A 20879-nucleotide genomic window follows, 5' to 3' on the forward strand; every position below is an offset into this window, starting at 1 on the left:
AAACCTCTTTCTATTGGGCATCCCACTCAGATACATAAAATACAGATAAGCCTTACAAATCAAGACAGTGGTTTGCAATAGCTCAAAAATAATGCACTGAAATGAGCTCTCTGTTCCACTTCTGTAATCCCGCAATTATAGCTCAGTTTTTTAGTCTCTGCAGAGCTATAGCTCTGTTTTACCTTTCTGAGAACATTACCAGGTTCTCTAAGCAGTCCAGGATGAAGTCACCAGTATATGTCATGCAGTCTAAGTGGACAAGTCTCACATTGCTGTTAGCCAAGAAGTAGGTCCTGTGACATTTTACACCACTTACCTCAATCATTGTGAAAATTCCAAAAACTAAGTAAGATTTCCAATAACACAGAATAATGGCTTTTGTTAAATGTGGTGTTTTTCCTCTCTTTTTTGCTTTTTGCACCTCTTTATCCCAGTACCTAACAAACAAAGTGCAAATATGTTGGAGGACAGAATTAAAATCACAAGGCAATTACCTAGAATAAAACACTTTCAGATTAACAGCCAGATTGCCCTGATCACCTTAATAAAATAGAATCAAACAAAATGAGTTAATGTCTAGGCCTATTTGCTCTTGGTTAATCACAAGCAATTCACCACTGTTGACTATTATCACCTTTGACATATTTGCTGATGAGGAACTCTTCCTTTGTTTCTTCTCCTCTCTGTTCAGACAGAACCTTAATCAAGAGCCTCCTATCATATGATCTCCTGACCATGGACTAAACTTAGGCAGCACAGTGTCTTTATCTATCCATATGCCCTGTGCTTCCTCAGAGAGTTTGTGATGTCCAACCCTTTCTCATGTCTGGCCCTGTCTATTTTCTACCACATGCTTTGCTGAGGATTTTGTCACCCAACACTCCACACACTCTCTCTGAATGCGAGTATTCGGCAGCAGAGTAGCAAAGACCTTTCCATCACCACAAGCAGGACACAATCTGTTCACATGAAAACCAAAGACAGTAATAACAAGCATAATTTTAGCAAGAAAGTATTACAACTTAAGCAGACTTGTAAAAACACACTGCAGTCAGAGAGGAACCTCCCCCTTTCTCGTGAAGGCTAAGTGTTTTCTGCCAAACCCCTGACCTTGACAGTTTGAGGGGTGAAATGAGTCTAAGGCATGAAAGCCAATTATTTTGCAACAAAGCACAAAAGTTCAAAGCATACAGACAAGAACACTTTTTTTTACCCTTTTTTTTTGTTACAAAAATTACAGAGTTATTGTCTACATGCTTTGAAAACAGAAACTATGTAGGTTCTGTGGGGTTTCTTGGCTCAAGAGAAAAGACTACTTCTGTAGGCAGCTATTTATGAATTATACTCTCTGCTTCTTGGTCAAGTAGACTGAAGAATTAAAAAACACTCTTTTTTTTTTCTTCTACCATTTCCTGACTCATGCAAATGTATGCTTTTACTATAAAAAAATCACTGGAAAAAATCCATCTTCCCTACAGCCAAGTCCCTAAACTGCTTGAAGACACAACCATGGAATTTGGCAAATCTCTCCAGCTACAAAGACATTAAAAGTAGCAACTCCTATGGGCTTATCACTGACTCTCTTTCCTCAGTTAACTTATCCAGAGCAGGATGATGTCAGATCTGGTCATAACTTTTTGTTTCTGGATTCTTTTTATGTCTTGAGGAGTCTCTCATCCCAACCAAACTATCAGGAAAGTCCATCTGCTCCGCTTTCAGTGTAACAGCAAGAAACAGCAAGGCCACACTTTCTTAATACAGAGGCCACCTTTCACTAAGAGGGATCTTTTCCTCTAACTATATTTAGCAGAAGATTACTTGAAGACAAAAATCCTCTCAGTTGGAAGGTTCACAACAATTGGTATAAATAGTAATAATTTGAAGATATTTTCCTACTAAAATATAGATGTCCCTGAGTCAATAACACTACAGACCGATACACAGTCCATGAAAAAGTACTTAAAACCAAATAAAAACACTTCCTAGATACATGCTTTTAGATGTCCAAGGCATCTTGCCCAATTTACCAATGATTGGTAGTTTTCAACATACATATATTTATATACACACATATGTTTAAAAGGTCACTTAATTCAATTTGCAATCTAAACAAACAAACAAAAAGAAATAAAATACAAAACTTTTTTCTCCACTTTTATACAAAGCAATTTAAGTTTCCACAGCTGCTTTACCACAGGCCAGAAGACTCACGCATTTATTAAGGATTACTACCATTACAGTTGATGAAAAGCTGCTTTTTGCAAGCATTTTGCAAAGAGTCAAATTAATTATAAATGACATAATGGAATTACTCTAATGCAGTTCCATTATGTATAACTTGAAAAAATCTAAAAAGCATCTATGGTAAACAAATTCACTCAGTTCTTATTGCTCTAAATTCTTCAACGTTTTTAACTTTGTTAAACTTTACAATAACATCTTTGAATTTCAGACCAGAAATAAGATTTTTACATTCTCCATCATTAATACAATAAAAGAGAACAATTTTGCCTTCCAACCCAAAGTATTTTACAATTTTTCTCCTTACCACTGCAATTCCTCTCCAAGCTTCTCTGAGGAATCTTCTGGCATCACTTTATACATATCATCTTCTTCAAGCTTCCGTTTATGGCCGATAATAAATAAGGGATTCAACCACCTAGTTAAATACAAATTATTAATAAAGTGATTAGCAGACCAAAAAGAGTAATTTATTTATATAATAATTTAATTGTTTTACCCCCTTCTTTTCTCCTCTTCCTGAATCATTTAATGTCCACACATTTCACTGCACTTTTATCTAAGAATTAAGTCAACTCCTATCTTGCAAATGGGAAAGCATTTCCCACTTCCTACATCTCTTTATGCCCACAGCACCTGACTCCCAGTCATCCAGACAGCGGCCTTAAGGGAATTGTTTTCTTACAGTGTTTCCTTACACTCAAGGAAAAACAGCATTCCTTTAAATATTAAGGAAAAAAACCCAGAACTTAACCCAACTATTAAAATATTGAAAGCTGTAAATAAAATTGCAATGCACACTAAAAGACATTTTTTGGTAACATTTACTTGAGGAAAAAAGTAGCTGCTGTTCAATTGACACCTTGACAAAGTATTAAAGGTCAGTAATTTAAAGACAATCACTGAAATGTAAAAATGGGAAAACAATGGATTATTACTGTACCTTACTCATGTTTGGAAATATAAACAGAAGCACAGTGACACAGTGTGTAGGTTTAAAAAAGGAAAATAATGCCTAACAGCTCAGTTTCCTTAGTGGAAAGACTCTTAAAAGCTCAGTATTTTACAAGAACACTTTGAAGATAAATTATAATAGCAGTACTGTAGATTAGTTGAAAAACACTGTATTTTGTTAGCTCAAATAGGTTGACTGCCAGGGAACAACAAGACTAGATTTTTATGCACCTGGATCCTTCTTCAAGCCTGAAACACCAGGGAAGTCCAAACAGTTAAAGCTGGGCCCCACAGAGTGAGGGCTGTATAGCATAAAGCAACCAAGTTGTCCATGAGATGGAGAAAAAGGGAATTACAAGTGCAAAACAGGCATGGCTTAGTGGGAACAATGGAGTTAGGGAACTTGCAGTTTTCCATCTAGTCTCTCTACTAAATTTGTGATATTTTGTTTCCAGGAGACATGGCTTTTGGCTCTAAGGCTTTTCCTACAAGTACTTTTTCAACTGGTTACCACCATCAAAATCAAGAAGTCAGGGATGGATCTATTTTGGAAAAAATACTCTTGCATTCAAGGCAAGCTGTCTTAGTTTCTGCTAAGTTTCTGCTTAGTTTCTGGTGCTTAGTTTCTGATACTTATTTACCCCCCAACTTCACCAACACAGTTCTTAAAAGAACGTGTGGTGTGCTAGGTGAAGCGCGCTATTTTCTGGAAGACCTACATGTGAGATTTCAAAACTGGGGTGGTTTACAGTGAGGGTATTTATTTATTCACAACCACAACAGTGGTTACAAATACTCATCAACTTGCTCTACATTTCTTGCTCGGGCATGTTCTAACTAAACTTTGCATACACTGGCTTACAAGAAGGCTGTTGGTTAATTTTAGAGAGGGTGGATGGGCAGGCTGAACCCTAGAGAGGAGGCTCAGAGAGTTTCTTCAAAGATAGCACTGTTGTAAAAGTCTTTTTTCCCAGGCTCCAAGGTACAACTGCAAGTAACAAATGGGATTATACACTGTTGTTCCTTCACTACTTAGCATGTTAGCACAGTGTTTTCATGACTCATTCAAAAAATTAAGTTTCTATCCTTAGAGCAGCACCTTTGATGCCTAACAGCCCTTTGTAAACTCTTGGAGTGAGTACTGAAGATTTGTTTATGTGAGCTGGTAACTCCTAAATGTATGTTACAGGTACAATTAGAAAGAGAAAATACTTGTCGGACAAGTCTGTTGCTCGGACTTTATGGTTAAATACCATCAGGGCCCAAATCACAACCACAACTTTCCCACAAAAGGTCCTAACAAGAGGTCTCAAATACCAACTGCTCCAACCAGCAGCAAAACTTCTGCCTGGTTTAACACAAGGAATCTGCTCCATTGAAACATGTCTTCTTTGGCCTCAGTTCTTGCAGCTGACCACAGGTGAAAAGCAGGTATGAGGCAAATAACCGCAAAGTCATTAAATAATTTCTGCCTGCTGGATAAAATAGCTTCTGTTTGCTCCAGAACAAGCAGAAAAAGATTTGCAGACTTCAATTGACTCCTGAGGCCGATACCCAGTGTTCCTTCTCTCAACACATCAGTATTAGCCCAGGATGTATCCATAAACAAGTCACAGGTCTCCTTTCACACAGAGGCTAATGTTGCCCTGATTTTTAAAAGTGTTAAGTTTTATTTTATACTTATTTTGAAAGTTTTAAAGTCCTCATAAAACTTATTTAGCTTTCTTATAATGTTTACATATTTCAGAGTCAGAGTTCCCACACAATTTCATGTATAAACAGAATAGTTTACATATTTCTTTGTGTGTGGAGAGAAATTATTGATTGCTCTTTGGACCAGTGTGGTTGGAGAGATGGTAATTCCATCCTCCAATCCACGGTCACCTTTAGAATTCTATAAATACCAGATGTTCGAATAAAACTGAGTCTTTTTCTCTTTTGAACTTGCCAAGCTTCTGTGTACTCATTTCATTTCCAATAGCATCAGGCTAAAGTTATCTTTCTCCTAGCATGAGAGTCTGATTAGGCACCCCTTTCAGTAAAATACAAAGGCTAAAACCTTCTCCCATCTATGGAAATGGTTATGAGATTTCACTGGCTACTACTGCCAAGGTGGTGAAAAGAAAACCAGTTCTGACATTTAACAAGGAACATAAATAGGATATTTATTACAGAATCACAGAAAGGTTGGGGTTGTGTGAGAAGGGACATCTGGAGGTCAGCTGGTCCAAACCCTGCTGCTCAAGCAGGGCAACCTAGAGCTGGTTGTCCAGGACAATGTCCCAATAGCTTCTGAAGATCTCCACAAGGCCTTCATAACCTCTCCAAGCAGCCTTCAACAGTGCTCAATAGCCCTCACAGCAAAGAAATGTTTCCTGATGTCCAGAGGGAACCTCTTATTCAGTTTGTGGCCCCACAGCCTCTGATCCTACTCCTGGACACCACTTAGAAGAGCGGCTCTGCCCATATTGCACCCTCCCCTCAAGTATTTCTCGACATTGATGATATCCCCCATATCCTCTCCTCTCTAGGATGAACAGTTCCAGCTCTCTCAGCCTCTCCCAGAAGAGATGCTCCAAACCTTTAATCGTTCTTGTGACCCTTCGCTGTGCTCTTTCCAGTATGTCCATATCTCTCTTGTATTGGGGACCCCAGAACTGGATTCAGGGCCCCAATTGTGGCCTCAGCAGTGCTGAATATAGTACTTTCTGCATGCAGCAGAATACACAGAGGAAAACAAAAAGACACTTTAGAAACAGACTTAAATATACAGTCTTAAAAAATAAAAACAATGCTTTCAATTTTACTCGTTAGAGCACCATTCCTCTAACTTACACTGCTCAAAAAACCACAGGCAGGCAACAGGAAAAATAATGCCTTCTGCTAAAGGCAACTGCTCAGTCCTGATGGCATTTGATCTCACACTACAGCCAAGAGCAGCATGTGCTGACCACAGATGTGCAGTCCACTGCAAAGTAACCCACTGAAATACAACACTCTCAAGTGCACAGGACTGTAAGAGCCATCCAATTTATCCTTTGTCCTTAAACTCCCAAAACAACTTACTGATGATATGCCCATCTCCACTGAGGAGTTCTTACAGTTTGCAGTAAACCTCTTGTCACCCCATCTCCACACTGTACCTACAGCGTGAGTGAATTTGAAAAAGATTTAAGGAGCAGAGAGATGACAGTGCAGGGTAAAAACTGACAGAAGTCTCAGGGCTATCAGACTATTAGTTCCAGTGAGACCTAGTACAACTTCAGGGCTTCTCTCTTTTTTCCATCAGTTAAAACCATAACACTGAAAAGAGTAATATATTGCACGACAACCTATGTTAACATGAAAGAAAGCAAGAAAAAACAATCCAGAGCAAATAGAAAACTGTAGTAATTCATTTTGTGAATCATTTATTATAATAAACAACATGGCAAAGACTCAGCACAAGCCCACATTTCCGTAAGGTTAGGGAAAAAATAGTATAAAAAACTCAAAAAATTTTAGAAGTCACCCATTATTGACCTTTCTGACTAGTGTCCCCCAAAACACCCATCTTCAAGAGCTACTGCTCTGGTGATTTCAGGAGTAAAAAAGCTTTTAACAGTATGTTGTATTAACAGAGTATAGTTAAATATCCTTAGAAGAAGGTTAAACATTTTTATTTTCAAATGTTGATTAGTCCTTGAAGGGCTAATCTCAAGAATGAGTTCTTCTGTAAACTCTAAGTACAACAAGAAGAGTTGGAGCATCACCACCTCACTGATGCATCCTGAACTTTATGCTGGAAGGTCTACTTCCAGACAGAAGACTTAGCACATGCTCCTATTCAGTCATTAAAATTTCCACCTGAATGCCACATGTAGATTATGCCCTGTGGAATTCTCTGCACTCACAGCAGAACTGAGAGCAACCTGTTTCACACAACCCACTGTTATTCAAGTCACATTTGTAACACACAAACCAACCAAGTCCTTCTCTTGCCTGAAGGCTCAGTTAAATTAGAGTGCTGTCAGAGGACTGCTGGAGGAGGCTCACAAATAAAGCAAAGGCCTACATAAAGAACATCCCCAAAACCCCAACATAGCCATAAAGGAAGACTACTCATTAGAGTGGTATGTCTTTTGTCAGAACAGAGATCAGCTAACACAGATCTCTTCAAAGAGTATTAAAAACAGCTCACAAAAAAATAGCATTTGTTATGAAAACAGAACTTGTGCTAATTGCATTATTCTTTAATAAAAAAAAGCTAAAATAATAACCTAAATTAAAGAAATTGAGGAAATATATAGACAGTCATGCAAACCCTCCTCTCATCCCAATGATGGGCTCAATACCTATCTATTTTACTGCAAGAAAGAGAGGTACAACATGCTGGGGAAACAAGACCAACATAACATAGCCTCTCTGTATTTCTTTCTAAAGAAGCTGTTCAACTTAAATAAAAACAGGACTCTTTAGTGACTGTCTTTCCTTTTCCCAGGTACCTTCCTGTGTGCTACGAATTTTGAATTTTTTTTTTCCTTACACATTGCCTCATTTCAGTTGCTCTTTCAGAACACAGGGTTCACATGATGCCCTTCAAAGAGCTTAGCCCAAATTCTTCCTAGCACGACCTACGCACAAAAATGTGAGTATCTCTAAGGATCCAGAGAACATATGGAATGGAGAGGTTAAAAAAAATACCACATGATGACTACAAACTGTTGCTAGGTTATTTAAGAATTCTTGCAAAATAACTCTGGAGACTCTCAGAGTGTGTTTGTCCTTTCTATACATCCAGAAAGCCAGCAGTGATCCTGTGGACTGAGAGCAAGCACATAGCAGTGCTGAATTGCACTGCTGGTGTAGAGTGTCACAAAGGTGGGTAATGAACAGTACAGTGAGGCAGGCAGACTCCTGGAGTGAAACAGGGAGAATAAGCAATGTGCATTATTATCCAAATGGCCTGTTAGGAAACCCCATTTATTTTAACAAAAAAGCCATCTCCAAATTAGGTGATTAAAGAGAAAAAAAAAAAATGTGTTACTTTGCAGCTTAGTTGTTGAAGTAGTGCTTCCAAGCTGCTCAAGAGAGACAAAATCCTAGTGTTATGGAGGAATTTGAGTAAACAAAGACTCTCCTGTGCAGCCGTTGAAAAATAACTGGACATTGAGTGTAAACAGGTGATGCTTGTAATGTAGTGCACAAATAAGCTTAAGAGGAATGGGGAAAATGTAGTTTGTAAAACACTTCCTTAAGAAATTAGTTGATGAGAGTATACTGGATATGGCTTTGACTGGATGCTGTAAAATTATCCAGAAATTAAACTTCTGCTTATTACAAATAAAAAAAGTATTTTCCTAATCAGGCAAGCGGTTTGTGTAGTCTGATTTTTCTGACTTGTCCTGTGATAAAGCAGGAGCTCTTGTGGAACTGGTGAGAAAGAAATTTCGCACTTGTGCAGAGGAAGGTACTGTAATTATGCAAGTGACTGTGGGGTGATTGTTGTGGGGCTGGTCAAGGCAATTGAGACTTGTAGGAGCACCCAGGGCCCTTACAGACACATCTTTTCATTTTAGGACTTCTTTTATTTGTGTCAGCTTTGTAATGTAATTGCAAATGCTTCTTGGCTGATGTTTTTTGACAGAATTTATCAGTTCAAGAAGGACTTGTAATGTATGCTTAGATTTCTAGAAAGCTCTGCAAGCCTGCTCTGCAGGGTGAGAATAGTACCTTTTTGAGTATATGCAAGCAGGACATGATAAAAACCAAGAGGTATAGCAGGTTCCATCCCTGGGCTAATAAACCATTTGAGCTGGACACTGCTATTAATTTCATATACCTATCTGTAATGTATTTCTTCCTTGGCCGCTAGGAAATTATTTTGGCATGATAGGACATCTGATTTACAAGCTTTCTTGTTTAGGACATTTTATTTCATGTATGAAGCAGAACAGCATGACTAGCCTTAATGATGCTGCCTTTTGGAGAGCAGGGCTTGTTTCTCTTTCATGCTGTCTTTGAACAAGGGGATGACTTCTCTTAGGAGGGTGAGCAAACACTGTCTTAAATTTTTCTGCAATCTTAAAGGCTTTCCAATATCTTGGTGGAGTTGTTCTCTTAACAATTGGTAAAAACTGAACTTTTCCAGAGCAACCAAGTAAATTGTGGCTGGTTGACTGTGTTGTAATCTTTAAGGGTGTGTAACGTCAGGGCCCAGGAGTAGGGAAATGCAGGAAGTGAATGTTTATATTGTGGTCTTTGTGTATCTGCTGGTTCAGAAATGAATCACTTTCTTTTTTTATCAGTGCCCAAGATACTGCTGCAGAGTTGAAAAGCCTTTTGAGGTCAGAACAGCGATTTACTGTTTCGCAGTTGGCTATCTGTGGGCTTGCACCAGGTTATAGAGTGATTTTTTTAATTAATTTTTTTAATCTTTATTCCAAGTAACATCAGTATTCTGGCAGTACCAGGGACTTACTCGGGGCATGTTTCCAGACTGATGTGTTTGATCAGCTGATCGTCTTGATAGAGCAGAGGCATTCCCAGCAGAACACGAGGTACTCTGGATCCTTAGAGATACTCACATTTTTGTGCATAGGTCATGCTAGGAAGAATTTGGGCTAAGCTCTTTGAAGGGCATCATATGTTCTCCCACTTCCCCTTACAACGGCAGTCGTCCACAAGTAATAAAGTAAACAGAGCGAGTCTGGTATTTCTTCAGATGCTTTTCAACTGTGTTTTGGTTGTAACTTCCCTCCCCAGTTTAATGTGGCTTAAAGAGCAGCTTTTCTCACTGCTTACAGAAGGAAAAAATAGGAATACAATGAAATTACTTCAAAGCCATATTAACTCAAAAACACCCTTCAGGCTTCCAGTTCCAATACCAACTGTATTAACCTTTGATACCCAGCTCCATCTCATCTTCCAAGCTGCTGCCTTTTCCACAGCACAGTGTGAGCAGCTATGCTGCTGAACACCCACTTTCTGATGCTGACAGTAACACAACTGGTATCTGACTACATTTATTGCAGGCTGTTTTCATGCTGTTCATCAGCCAGGTATGGAATTACCTTATTAATCCAGCATACTTCCTGGTATTTCAGACAGCAAGAAGAAACACAGACATGGCAAGGAGAAGGGGGGAGCATATTGCAAACTAACATTTTCTGCAGGCCTAGAAGCAGGGAAGAGAGGAGTGGCATCACCTGTACCTGTGGCATTTTAGAGACTATCATTAAAATATCAATTCCAAACCCAGTGACCACAGGCCAAGAAAAATACCAAACATTAGATGTAAAGGTCTGAAGATTGTGACTTATAAAAATAAACTTCAGAAATTACTCATTAAAGAAGGACCTAATGGTGGGAATTTCTGTATTAACATCCTTTCTGACAAGCAATGGAAACAGGGAGAATTAAAATGCCCTGTGAGTTCTACTGTTATTACAAGTGGTATGGTGTCAGGGATACAAAACAAATAACATAAAATAGATGACTGATCTTTTCAACATTCCACTCCCAAAATCTAATTGGGTTATCTCCCTCCTCCACTCTACATATGGCCTAATTTTCTAGAAGCAGGATAGAGAAATTATTTTGGAAAAGAAGACAAAAATAACATCATGACACAATCTTAATTTTCAAGTTTTGCAGGAATTAGAAGACATTTTATCTCATAAATGGTACAGCAGGCTTTACATAAGCATTTCAAAGACAAATAGCCTGTTTCATTATACTCTTAACAGTTCATCTAACTGCATATCTAAGCACAGATATTTACAGTAGATAGCAAATGCTAACACTTCAACAGTTTATACACACTTGCTGTAATCCATATAATCTATTTAGCACTCTTTATCCACATATTTTAACTTTTCTAGCTCATAAACAATATTTTTCAAGTATTTTCTTTTGCATAATACAGACATCTCACAAATAAACATGCAAAACCTAAGTTAATGCAGTAAATTAATGCAGTAAAAATTAATGCAGTAGCTCAAGAGTGCAAATGATTCAAATTTAACAGTAGGACATTAAATATCTCATAAACGAACAAACAAGGCATTATCTTTCAAAAAAGGTTGTATGTATGATCCTGTCTTTTTTCATTCAGGAGAAAAAGAGAAACAAGTATGATTTCCATCTCAAAAATGTGTTTTCTGTTTATCTATACCAAAAATGTTTACGTATTTCTTCATAGTTTCTTATAGTACCACAACTGTCCTACACCAGTTAAGTCAATAAATAACTTAGCTACCTCAGAGTTCTTTATAAGGCGGCATTACTACGCAATTTCAGGCATTGACCATGGAAATTCACTAAATATCAGGCAAGATCCCAGCAAAAGTCACAAAGCCTGATATTTTCATGTTAAGTAAATGTAAAATCCTCACAGTCAAATCTGTTCACTGACACAGTAAAGAACACAAACCAATTTTATTGGTGGCACTGCTGGAGTCCAGTTGAAATATCCAAGAACAATGATGAATTCTTTCCATAACTTCTTTCAATGCAAGGCAAGAAACACTTGAAGATAGATAAGCAGGCAATACTTAGGCCGCCTGAGAAATCAAATGAAATCAGTCAGTGGCCTTTCTGATTCTAAGCCACAGGGTGAGAGAGGAGGAGGAAGTTAAATAAGGTGTGTAGCCATTTTCACTGCTACAAGAGAAATCTGCCACATGACTACATCTGGTCAGGCAAGCAGCTACATATTGTACAGTCCTCACTCAAAATCCTGGGACTTGCATATCTATGCCTACCCCATTCAATTCACACTTAAACTAAAAATGAAGATTGTTTTTTACTCTTCTCTCCCACTGCACATCAGATCCATGAAGCAGATTAAGTGGTTTTGTCATTCTCCCCAAACCACACAGGTAGCAAGTAAAAACAATGCCGAGACACTAACAGGCAATGATAATTATTATCCTGAGTTATTCCTTGGAGTAACAACTGTGTAGATGCCTTGCTGCAAGTTTTCAGATCATGTTTTAATGCTGTTATTGTAATGGCAATTGCCTCATGTCAAGTCATGATCTGAAAAGGCACATAGCCTGAGGATGATGACAGTGTTCAGTGTTCCAAAAAAAACAAAGACTTGTCACAGTCATGGTGAGTCTGTGACAGATAAGTAATTACTGTTATTACTAAAATGAAGTTCAAAAATTTGTATGAAATCTAGAAGAACCTTAACTTCTTTTACTTCTCTACACAAAAATGCTGGATTCTATTTCCAGGGTGTTCCAGTTTGCCCTCCTTCTCATATTGTTAACAGTGTAAAAGTTATCGAGTCTTTAAAAAGTTTAATCATACCTATGTTTGGCAGCTTTCCTCTAAAGTGGATTTGATGTCCAAAAAGCAGAATGCATAAAAATTCAGTAACTGCTATATAGAAAAAACATCATTAGGAACTCAAGTGAACAAGTGCTCTGAACAAGTAAAGATGTGCTTCCTACTTAATGAACATACAAGCTCAAAGATGGGTTAATAGCCAGAAATGAGAACTATTCTTACTCTCTTAAATTATTAATTTAATAATCCCACCTCCCACATCAGAAAAAAAGATGCAAAAAGTGCTATTCTCAACTGCATGGGGGCCTATAAGACTTTTTCAATCCCTAAACTTTCTACAACTGAATAGCTGTTTAAACACTAAAAGCACAGCTGAAGTCTCTCTTCCTTGGACAAATGTTAAAAAGAAAGCAAACCCTCCTATCCATCCTTCAGAATTCTCCTTCTCACTGCAAACTGAGCCAGCAATAAAATAACCAACAACCTAACAACCTGGATGAAGTAAATCAGGAATACAAGCAGGCCAAACTATAACTGAAATACCAGCCAGCACTTAAAAAATTTTGGTGGGCATGAAAATTGTGACTCTTGAAAGTCAGGAGTTACAATAATATCTGAAACATTCAGAAGGCCAATTTGGGCTTTGATAAACCTCTGTTAATTCAGTGAAAGACACAAAAAACAACAATATTTTGCAATTGCCGTGATCTTCACACTTCTGTCATAAATAGTTTTGATTCTTGTAACATTACACAAGGGATGCATTATAAAAGTAACAATATTAACACACAATCCAGATGCTCCTCTTTCCCATGAATGTACTGCTGGAGTGTTTAATGTTCATCAAGCTCATACTTGCTAAAGTCACAACCCAAAATCAAGAAGACGAGCTTCAAACAATGGAAGAAGAATGTCTCTTCAGCCTACACACTCATTACCTGAGATTTATAACTCAATGAAAACATGACTTTTTTTCTCCCATGAGTTTGATCCTGTTTGCACCAGGCAATAATGTAAGCTTTTATCCTGTACCACTGGCAACAAATGGGAGGGTGGTTCCTCACAATGGCAAAACTGCACTTCTGAGAAAAATACAAACAAAATAAAAATAAGAAGGACCTTTGCCAAGCCGCTTGCAATGCCATATTTTTACCCTCATTGACAACAAGCAGACAACACCTGGAGTGTGGAGAGCAGAGCAGGCACACAACCACAGGGTGGTGGCTGCTACAACTCACAGGATGGCCTTCCTCAGGCATTGTTTTCCCGGTTCTCCAGACGAAAACATCTCAGAATGTCCTGTGTGAGACATGAGCTAAAATGAAGCAGTACTCACACAGGTGGGAGATGCTACACTCGTTGTAGAAATAGAGAGTAATTCTAAGAGTTACCCTTAAACTTAGCTTTATAGCTAAATGAGAGGGCGTTTAAACACTTCCTGAATTTTATGCAAAACTGTATTATTGCAGAAAATGGACAGCCTCTGCTTATTCAGTTTTACCACAAGGCTCAATTTTGACCAGGCTAAACAGTGGAGAAGAATGAAGGTATCATTTCAGCTGAAATTTACACCCAGAAAACACTAATGCTTGTTGACTAATATACCCATGTTAGTTGTGATCACAAGCACCACAGGTAAGAGACAAGACTTTAGAAGGCTATTTTCACTGCTTTGAATTACACTACTATAAAAGCCTGATAAGCAGGACACTGGGCAAATTCTAAAGCTTTACATGCTCCACTAAATGCTTTTCCAAAGCAGAAGCTTTATGGTTGTACACCAGCATCTGACTTTGAAGTCTCAAGTCCCAGTTGATCCCTGGACTCTGAGCAGAGCTGCCATCCCCCAAACACAGCCTTCCACCTACTTTCCCTTTGCAAAGTAAGAACCTAAAAACAATGCAGAGTGATACAGAAGGCCACAAAAAGAATGATACAAGCATTCAGAAAGCTGGCCATGAGCACTGCATGCTTCTCTTTCACATCTAGCTGGATTGGTTTTGGCAGAACTACCAGTAACACCACAAGATTCCAGCAAGGGAAAGGGAACAGACTAGAAGCAGTCGTGGAATGCTACATGGCCAACTTAGGTTCATCCCATTCTGCTTGGATTTTACAACAAAGCTGTTTCCAACACAGGCATCCCTGGTAATAAAGTGAAAGTCAAAATGCTGAACACAGGGAGTTCTGCACAAGCATACAAGCTGCCTTTTTTTATTATTACTTATTTATTTTATTTGTTTTTGCAAATAGTACCTCTGAGGATATATCTTTGACTAATAAACATGTTTAGCTAAAATTTCTCAGGGTTTTTAAAACCAGCCTACCTTCCAAAGGGGACTTCTGCACCTGCTCAGAGTTGCTTATAGAATCAAAGAGTTTTTTATTTGTGTTTCAGAGGCTTCCAAAAAAAGAGCTTCACCTGCCATGGCCTCCCTTCCTTCCCCCCCCTCCTCCACAGAACATGTGCACCCTGGTTCAGGCTGCAGCAGGTGAAGCACGATAAGAACTTTCTCTGGAAGTGCTCTTCCAAATGGGATCTGCTAGGACAAACAAGTTTGGTGCTCTCCCGTTTTACTTTGCAAATGTTTTCCTACTACAGTTCAAAGCAAGTAAAATGCTGAGCTGCAATTCCTCACCTCTTTGAGTACAGATAGATACCCACGCCGAGGTCCCCACTAAGAAGAGACCAAACACTAACTCTGGGCTGGGAGCCCTGTGCCCCGTACAGTTTGTGGCAACACCGCCAAGCCTTCGCTCCGTGAGACCCAAGCCCCTGCGGAGCGGGGGCAGCAGATGTGTGGGTGAGCGCAGGCAGGATGCTGCCCGGCCATCCCTTACGCCGGGGAACTCCCACGTAGCCACGCGGGTCAGAAACCACATCACTGCCGGAGGGCAAAGCCTCACGCCGGGATGAGCAATCCCTGCCCGCGACCCGTTATTCAAACGGGGAAGTACAAGAATGCCCGGGAGCAGCCCTACACCCAGTCCCGGGCAGGGCTACCCGGGCCAGGAAGCAGAAGGCGCTCCCGTCCTCCCCGCAGCTACCGAGGGAACAAACATGTGCTCCGAGGGGCGGACGGGGCCGCGCTCGGCGCCGCCTGCCCGGCTGAGCGCCGCCGCGCCGAGACAGGCAGGCCCCCGGCTGCGCCGTCCCCAGACCGCAGCCGGGGATTATCGCGGGCTGCCGGCGTCACCTCAGGAGACCTCAGCCCACCTGCGAGCCGGGACTACCCCGGCGGGCAGCGCTGGCAGCCGGGCCCGCGGGGGCGGGCGGCAGGTCGCGCCCGAACCGCGCCTGCACAATCATCAAGCAGCGGGTCAGCGCCGGCCGCCGCTTCCCTTCCCGGCTCCCTCCCGCCCGCCCGTCCGCCGGGAGCCGGGGCGCCCGGACGCTCCGGGAGCCGCGCTCAAGTGCGAGCCGGGCACACTCAGCCGAGGCTCGGCACTCCCGAGCGGCCGGGCGAGGTGAAGCCAGCGGCGCTGTGCCCGGCGCCGCGCCTCCAGCGCTGCCCTCCCCCCTGCCCTCGCCCGGGGGCTCACCAGAAAAAGAGCCGGGAGCAGAGGTTGGCATCCTGCAGCGGGTTAGGCTTCTCCTCTCGGGGCACCGGCTCCATGCCGCCCGCCACGCCGCCCCGACCCGCCCGGCGTGCGGAGAGGGCGCAGGACCACGGGCGACTTCCCACCGCCAGCAGCCGCCGCTCCGCCGCCGGCCGGCGCTGTTTCCGGGAGAGCCAGCACCCCCACCTCGGCCCTCCTCCTCCTCCTCTTCCTCCTCCTCCTGCCGGCCGCCGCAAGACGCCTCCTGCCGGCCCGGCTTCGCCGCGACGCCTGAGGAGGTGCCGGGCAGCGCCGGGAGCCGCCCCGCTGCGGCTGGCCCAGGGCGGACCGAGCCTCCGGCCGGCAGGCTCTGCTCCGCTCCCCCTGGTTTCGCACCTGTGTGTGCCCCTTGCTGATGGAAAGCATCTCCTCGCTGCACGCAGCGCCAAGCGAGGTGGCCGCCCGGGTTCTTCGGACAGAAATATCCGTCACGAGTCAGGGGCAAGTCAGACTTAGCGGGATCAAATGCTTGCTGTCAGCGCTCCTTCCCTGATGTTGCATATTCTTCTATTAGAAATCGATAACCAAACCATAAGAACAATGTTTAGGAGAGGCTGGCGATACATAATAAAGGAGCGAATTAATTTCAGGACGTGGTGTATCACTGAAATTGACAGTTCTCAAAGGTTCAGCAGGTAACCTCCTCTCCAGTCACCTCACCTATGGCCTGCCAAAGGAACCCTGATGAAAAAGAGCGAAAACTGCAAGGAAAGCAGAAAATGCAGGACATGGACCTGAAGTAACCTAAGAACTGTTAATCTCTGAGGCAGAATGATTCCCTGCCGTGCTTTTATTTCTCTCTGCAGTCTATAAAATCCAGGATGGCTGAGATTGCAAGAGACCTCTGGATGTCAGCTGGTCCAATCCCTGCTGTTTAAGTGCAGCTTCTGAGTATCTCCAAGGATGGAGATCTCCATAGTATACACAGCCTCTCTGGGCAACCTATGCTAGTGCTTAGTCACCCCCACAATGAAGAAGTGTTTCTTGATGTTGAGATGGAACCTGCTGTGTTTCAGCTTGTGCCCATTGCTTCTGGTCCTGTCACTGGGCACTACAGAGCAGATCTTGGCTCTGTCCTCTTTTCATCAGTATACACACTAATGAGACCCCTCTTAGCCTGGTCTCCAGTCCCTCTCAGCCTTTCCTCATAGGAAAGGTTACTAGACTCCCTTCATCATTCTTGTGACCTTTCACTGCAGTCTCTCCAGTATGTCTATGTCCATGTCCCTCTTGGACTGGGGAGCCCAGAACTGAATGTAGGACTCCAGGTGGTCCTCACTTCTGAGTAGAGAGGAAAGATCACCTCAGGTCTGCTGGTAAATACTCATTCTAATGCATCCTAGCATATCATTAGTCTTCTTTGCCACAAGGACACATTACTGGCTTATGTTCAATTTGGTGTCCACCACAACCCCAAGCTAGCCCCCAGCCCATACTGGTGCCTGGGGTTGTTACTCCCTGGGTGCAGGACTTTGCTCTTCTGTTTTTTGAACTTCATGACATTCCTATCTGCCCATTTTTCCAGCCTGTTGAGGTCCCTCTGGATGGCAGCACAGCTCTGTGGAGTGTTATCAATCACTGATCAGCCACCGCTCCTGGTGGTCTTTATGGAAAGACTGGATGTGGCACTTGATGCCGCATCTAGTTGATAAGGTGGTGTTGGGCCATCATAGGTTGGACTCAAGGATCTCAAAGGTCTTCTCCAGCTTAATGGATCTGTGATTCTGTGATCATCAGTAAATTTGCTGAGGCAGCCCTCTGTTTCCTACAGATCATTTATGAAGATGTCAGTTTTGGACCTAATGTTAACACCTGATGTACACCACTGGTTACTGACTTCCAACTAGATTTTGAGTAACTAATCACAACCCTGATCTCCTAAACTCCTTCTCACTCTGAGCCAGCTGCAAAACAAACTCCATTCTTATGTTCTGGATATTCATTTCATGCCCCCAGGAGCAACCAACCCTCTCTCTTTCTGCTTATATGTATTGACAGTGAAACTATTGACAGGGGTAGCATCTGACTTTAATTATACACATCAGAGTTGACACATTGTTGAGATAAAAGAGGGTTGGGGCTACACTATAGTGTTGAATAAATAGCATCAGTTCATGCTTGAACGAATGTCATAACCATATGTCAGACAAATCCAGTTTGAGCTTGCTGTCAGTGAGCACTGACGGGGCTGGAAACAGCCTGCGCTGCTCATGCATAGACGGTGTGCCACAGAATTTCATGAACAGTAAGTAGTACACCTGTCAATGGCTTTCTCTAGATCCTCCCAGATAAAAACAAGGGAAAAAAGCTTGTGGGAAGGATGCAGTGGTTTGAAAGGGCAGGCTTTAACAACATAATCCCTATATTCCAGAGCCTGGATAATAAATTTGAAGGATCTCCCAAAATTTGTAAAGAAAAGCTCTGCCCATCAGTAAAATTTGACAGGTTTCGATTTCTCTGAGACAAATTTGTCTCAGACTCCCTTCATCATCCTTGTGACCTTTCACTCATTAAATACTCATGAGTGAATTAAAAGGTATGACAGCATAGTGTAAGTCCCAAAATGTCAATAAAGATTGGGTCAGGAAGAGGGAGAAAGGAAAATGTAAATCTTAAGGCTGATTTCAGCTTTGTGAATTAGATGTGCAATGAACATTTCTTAGTGTGGGGAAGGAAATAATAGACTATTAATGAACAATTAATTTATTACAATTAATAAATATAATTACTATTAATAATTTATTTTCAGAATGCAGGTAAAAGTATTAAAGCAAAATATTAAAATAACTTTTTTTCAGTATTATTGTGATGATAGAAAAAGGACAAAAAGCAATCCTCAAGAAATAAATTTTTAATTTGCCATCATTATGACTGATTTTGAAATATTTAGTTTACTCGTAAGTCCAAAACAAAACACTTCCAAAAAAGTTTTGGAGAAGAAAAAACTAAAAGGAAAAGGGAAAATAACATTTAAAAATAATTCTGAAAGCCAAATTAACCTGTAATTCTATCTGCTGAGTGTGCAATTAGAAATTAATTCAGTAATAAAAAAGTGTGAAACAATTGGGCAAAGAAGTGTTCACGAAAGCCTGAGACTGCCTATGGAGAGGAAAGGGAAGGGAAAATTGCACAGTAATTAATTTAATAATCTTCTTTCTATTTTAGGAGTCAGAAAGAGCAACTGCCAATTTATGCATTGACCATTTTGCTATGGCAACGCTATTTTCATGTGGAGAGAACAAGATAGCTAACAAACTAATCAAAGTGTGACTTAGTAAATCTAAATTATCACAGTCATATGGATAATGATTTAGCAAAGCCAACTATTCAAATAGGGAAATAGCCAAATTAAGGCAGTGCCAACTGAGTTAAACTTGTTATGCATATACATTGTTCTGGGGAAATAAATTCAGATCACAGGTGATGTCACAAATGTGCAAACACACAATATTCACTATTTATTCAGTGCACAAGAAAGCCAGTAGTCACTATGTAAGCATTTTATCATATGGCCTTATGCCTTCTTTACTGTCTTTTCACTTTGAATACAGTCAGACTAATAATTTTCTCCATCTGCATTTTTAGGGCACTTAGCATTAGGAGGTTCACAAACATCTAGTTTTCTCAAAACCCTTAGAAGATTACTGGGCAGTTTCCACTGGTAGCAGATAGCAAATAAAACATGGATCTTGAGGTGAAATGTAGGCACTGATCACTGATATGCAAAGGCAATCTAAAGCTTAGTCTTTTACAGGACATAGCACTATAACATTTCCCTTTCTAGCAAGCAGTCATTGATATCAGGACTGATAGCCTTATCATACCCCAGGGTCTTAAGATGAGCATCTAGAAAACCAAGAAGTTGTGGATGAGTGTGTTTGACGTCTTTATAAAAGATTTGCTGAGCACTACGTGGTATTTCTGAGGCAGTATTAGGGACAGAATCAAATTCAAAGCTGTTTGAAAGATGTTGGAGGGATTAGAAAGGCAAGCTATGATAGCAGAATGAGAAGGCTTTGCAGCCGTGCATTGTTTGAGTTTCATGCTTTTGACTGAAGTCAGGCAGAAAGGCAGACCGTATGCCTGCCTGACAGCCCAAACAGGCAGCGTTGTGTCCCACCACACTGCTGGCAGGAGGGCAGGCTGTCCCGCTGGCTGGCAGCCCAGCTTGTCACTACCCAGTGGCCTGACTCATCATCTGGCTGATGTATCCACAGGGGAATGGTGCTTGTCCTTCTGCAGTACAGACATATTGGCCTGTTCTCCTTCAGCTGCAGAGCGGAAAAGGCAGTGCTGCAGAACCAGGCTGTAATTCTGCTATTTCAACCTGATCAGCCTGTAATGCCAACAGTCTTCCTTGGAGGCCTTTCCTATTTCTTCTTGTTACCTCACAAGCTATTTCTATTTTCCGTATATCTTCTTCTACATCCCCATGTCAATCCTCTACATGCCATAGTTTCTTATTTGTGCTAATTGTGCTAATTCATTGTCCTTAAATTATGGTGCAAATCAGGTGCCCACATATAGGTCCCCACTTACATTTTAGACATGGTAGGATATTCTATGCAGCCACAAGTTACCACTCCAGAAGTTTTCAGCCTTCCTTTAATGGTGCTTTACCTGCCTATCCCATGGTGATGTCTCTGATGCCTTGTAGATCACTGTAGTTGCAGATATACTTATTTGCCTTACACAAAACTGAGTTAAAATAATTTCCCTATAGCAAATAATTTCTATTGATTATCTGCTAAGATAAGATTCCAAGCAGTTACTTTCTAATAAATTGAACATTTGATGCAGTAGAAAAG

At 41.2% G+C, this 20879-nt stretch overlaps 1 protein-coding gene across 4 annotated transcripts in view; it reads right to left on the reverse strand.

The window, feature by feature from the left end:
• ABCC4 (ATP binding cassette subfamily C member 4 (PEL blood group)) overlaps positions 1-16320 on the reverse strand; it is a 136603-nt gene extending 120283 nt beyond the window's left edge. For 2 of the 4 annotated variants that reach the window (XR_012056768.1, XR_003961121.4), the window contains exons 1-3: positions 16015-16319; positions 2549-2659; positions 317-437 (exon numbers count right to left, since the gene is read on the reverse strand). Coding sequence is in view for 2 of the 4 variants with exons in the window: in XM_030276133.4 (XP_030131993.4) it covers positions 317-437; positions 2549-2659; positions 16015-16088 (306 nt within the window). In the remaining 2 variants the exon portion in view is untranslated. Of the gene's footprint in view, positions 1-316; positions 438-2548; positions 2660-16014 lie in introns of all 4 variants that reach the window. The other 2 variants (XM_030276133.4, XM_072931298.1) reach the window with 2 other exon arrangements.
• Between the last annotated feature and the right edge of the window lie 4559 nt (positions 16321-20879).

This window comes from Taeniopygia guttata, chromosome 1 (genome assembly GCF_048771995.1).
Source record: "Taeniopygia guttata chromosome 1, bTaeGut7.mat, whole genome shotgun sequence".
Taxonomy (NCBI): Eukaryota; Metazoa; Chordata; class Aves; order Passeriformes; family Estrildidae; genus Taeniopygia; species Taeniopygia guttata.